At 54.6% G+C, this 3,743-nt stretch overlaps 1 protein-coding gene across 1 annotated transcript; it reads right to left on the bottom strand.

Moving 5' to 3' along the window:
* Window positions 1–304: 304 nt before the first annotated feature.
* LOC116955711 (trace amine-associated receptor 365-like) lies at window positions 305–2,444 on the bottom strand. Its single transcript, XM_032976969.2, has one exon. The coding sequence runs from the start codon at window positions 2,173–2,175 to the stop codon at window positions 1,057–1,059; it is 1,119 nt and encodes a 372-aa protein (XP_032832860.1). The 5' UTR covers window positions 2,176–2,444; the 3' UTR covers window positions 305–1,056.
* Between the last annotated feature and the right edge of the window lie 1,299 nt (window positions 2,445–3,743).

The following is a 3,743-nucleotide window of genomic DNA, read 5'->3' as shown; positions in this document are numbered from 1 at the left end:
TGTCCACGTGTATCAGGACACCCAGATATATAACAAATGCGCTCCTAGTGGGCATTACTGGTAGGAAACGTAGTGGACTGGAAGCCCAACTGGGATTAATTCACAGGAGGCAGGGGATTAATTGTGTATGTCTGTAGATGTCTGTCCACGTGTATCCGGACACCCGGATAAAATGGAAGGGGTGGGGCTGGGTGGAGAGGGGAGGGTGGGGAGGGGCTGGGTGGGGAGGGGAGGGTGGGGAGGGTGTGGAGGGGCTGGGTCGGGCATATTTGCGGAATACACCACGCCGCTGTTGACCCTGGCCATTGACCGAGCAACCCAACGTTCCTACCAGCTCCCTCCACAGGAATGTGTTCTATGGGCAGTATTGAGTCTATGGTGGAGTGCTGAGTCCATTGGAAGTGTTGAGAGTATGGGTAGTGTTGAGAGAATAGGCAGTGGTGAGTCTATGGTGCAGTGCTGAGTCTATTGTGCAGTACTGAGTCTATGTTGCAGTGTTGAGTCTATGTTGCAGTGTTGAATCTATGGGCAGTGCTAAGTCTGTGGCAGTGTTGTGTCTATGGTGCAGTGCTGAGTCTATGTTGCAGTGTTGTGTCTACGGTGCAGTGCTGAGTCTATGTTGCAGCGTTGAGTCTATGGGCGGTGTTGAGTCGATGGGCAATGCTGAGTCTATGGTACAGTGCTGAGTCTATGGTGCAGTGTTGAGTCTATGGTACAGTGCTGAGTATATGGTGCAGTGTTGAGTCTATGTTGCACCGCTGAGTCTATGGTGCAATGTTGAGTTCATGGTGCAGTGCTGAGTCTATGGGTGGCAGTGTTGAGTCTTTGGTCAGTGGAAGTTGATCCCAAGGAGGGACATAGAGAGAGACAGAAGATTGGGAATGATGTGGAATAAGATGCATGAGAGGTAGGAGGACGTATCGATGGAGGAAATGAGAAAGAGAGAGATGCAGGAGAAGGTAGTTGGGGGCCAGAGACCACCACCACCACCATCATCAACTTGACCTCTGGCCCACCTCCACCACCCCCACCACCACCTCCACACACCCACCACCATCACCTCACTCGGTCCCGGAGGTTGTAGAGGTCGGTGCCGCGTGCCCCGGGCCTGGTCGCCCTGCCTGTGAAGATGACGCGGAAGGCGCCGTTGAAGGTGCGGTTGAAGGATGCGAGCAGCACGGGGTTAACTGTCGAGTTGATGTATGGCAGCCAGTTCACCGCCTCCCACGTCGCCGGCGTCGTGCCGTAGCCAAACAAGGGCTCGGTGGATGCCAGCAGGATGTAGGGCAGCCACAGGAGGATGAAGACGCCCATGATAATGCCCATGGTCTTGGTGGCATTGTGTTCACGCTTCATCGCCTCCCAGCGGCTCCGGCCATGTGCATCGAGCGGCCCGGAGGCATGCACCCTCCTTGCTTGGGCGCGCGCCACGCTGTAGGTCTTCACGTTGGCCACCGCCATGACGACCATTGGTGCCACGTAGGCGCCCACGTTGGCGAACGTCGTGGCGACGTTCATAAAGACGCGGCAGCTGTGTGGGCAGCTCTCAGCCGCGATGACGCCCTCCATGCCCGCGACATTCCAGCCAGCAAGGAAGGTGGCGCCGTAAACAGCGAGGCCCGACCACGAGAGGGTAAGCATCGCGACGAGCACGCGCGGCGTCACCCGCTGCCGATAGCGGAGCGGGTCACTCACCGAGATGTAGCGCTCGGCCGAGATGCACGCAAGGTTGATGATGGACGAGCACGTGGCGGAGAAGTCGAGCCACGTGTGCAGGCGGCAGAAGAGGTCGCCATAGGGCCAGCAGTTGTGGGCGGTGCGCACGGCACTGAAGGGCATGATGAGCGAGCCGACGAGGAGGTCGGCAGCGGCGAGCGAGGTGACGAGGACGTTGGAGCGCGTCTGCAGCTGCCGGAAGAAGGCAATGGAGGCGATGATGAGAAGGTTGCCCGCCAGTGTGACAAGGATGGCGAGGAAGAGGATGGTGAGGAGGAGGGAACGCCCCATGTGGCTCAGATCAGAGGGCGTGCAGCTGAGGCCGTAGAGGGACGACACGCAGTGGTTGGAGTTCGGTGTCGGTGGTGGTGGCGAAGATGATGATGTTGGTGTAGATAGTAGTAGCTGTAGTAGTGGCGGTGGTGATGGTGAGCGTTGGAATGAGGGGAGTGGATTCATGTTGGGTAAAAATCTGAAAAAACGGAAGTGGGAAGGGGGCAAATACGCGGCTGGTTAATGCGGAATTCCATTGGGTTGACTGTGCCAGGCTAGGTTCAAGAGGAGGTCACGGGACAAAACCAAGTGGTGCCACTGATTGACTGCTGTGCCAGGCTAGGTGTAGAAGGGTGTCACAGGACAGATGCAGGTGGTGCTGTGGGTTGATTGCGGGGCCAGGCTAGGTTAGATAATGCCTTACGACTGATTCCGAGTGATATCTAAGCTGCCAAACCGTAGCTGGTCATAAGCACACTGCCCAGGTATGGAAACTCTCCACTCTCTCCACAACTGTCCCATCATTCATGGGGAGTTGAGGGGGTGGAGTGTTTGATGATGCAATATACCCAGGCAGGTGTTTAGTTTTGGTGAGGATGACGGTCAGGCCCCGCCTCTTAGTGGCACACTCCAGGTTCGGCAGCAGCGCCTCCAACTCCTCCTCTGAGTGAGCAGCAATCACCAAACATCAGCATACGTAACATAGTTGACCAGTAGGGAGCCATCCCTTGACCACACCCGGGCATCAATGAACCTCCCATTGTATCTGAACCAGATGGAGATTCCACTGGTACAGCTGTAGAGCAATAGTGCTGGCTGTTGATTGAAAGTGGTAACTGCAGTGTACGGCAGTACACACGTCAGCAGGTGGCGGTGCACGCGTCAGCAGGTGACAGTGCACGCGTCAGCAGGTGACAGTGCACGCGTCAGCAGGTGACAGTGCACGCGTCAGCAGGTGACAGTACACACGGGGGGAAGACAACTAGTGCAGAGTTCATGGAAGGGTCCATATGGAAGCCCCGGGAACTTGCTAGTAGGTTCCAGTAGGGGGGGCGTGGCCAGGGTGGAGCAAGGCCATGCCAGGTGCATAAGAGGGAGCCCTGAGCGAGAGCTCAGGTCTATGCTGCTGTCTCGCCACCATCGTCGCCGCTGTCTTCACCATCGCTGGACGTCGCTAGCTAGACAACCTGCCATATGTTCTAGCTAGATAGTGCCACCGACAATAGATGGTTGTGTGTGATATATACAGTGAGGGAAAAAAGTATTTGATCCCCTGCTGATTTTGTACGTTTGCCCACGGACAAATAAATGATCAGTCTATAATTTTAATGGTAGGTTTATTTGAACAGTGAGAAACAGAATAACAACAACAAAAACAGAAAAACGCATGTCAAAAATTGTTTTGTATTTAATTAGGGAAATAAGTATTTGACCCCTCTGCAAAACATGACTTAGTACTTGGTGGAAAAACCCTTGTTGGCAATCACAGGGGTCAGACGTTTCTTGTAGTTGGCCACCAGGTTTGCACACATATCAGGAGGGATTTTGTTCCACTTCTCTTTGCAGATCTTCTCCAAGTCATTAAGGTTTCAAGGCTGACGGTTGGCAACTCGAACCTTCAGCTCCCTCCACAGATTTTCTATGGGATTAAGGTCTGGAGAATGGCTAGGCCACTCCAGGACCTTAATGTGCTTCTTCTTGAGCCACTCCTTTGTTGCCTTGGCCGTGTGTTTTGGGTCATTGTCATGCTGGAA

The sequence above is a fragment of the Petromyzon marinus genome, chromosome 61 (genome assembly GCF_048934315.1).
Source record: "Petromyzon marinus isolate PM22_M1 ecotype Great Lakes invasive population chromosome 61, UKy_Petmar_22M1.pri1.0, whole genome shotgun sequence".
Classification (NCBI taxonomy): domain Eukaryota; kingdom Metazoa; phylum Chordata; class Hyperoartia; order Petromyzontiformes; family Petromyzontidae; genus Petromyzon; species Petromyzon marinus.
Note: the sequence above shows the minus strand (reverse complement) of the source record. Positions and strands in the feature narration are given on the sequence as shown.

Excerpts from the sequence above, each read along its gene's own strand:
- LOC116955711 (XM_032976969.2), bottom strand. The coding sequence starts at position 2,175 with ATGAATCCACTCCCCTCATTCCAACGCTCACCATCACCACCGCCACTA.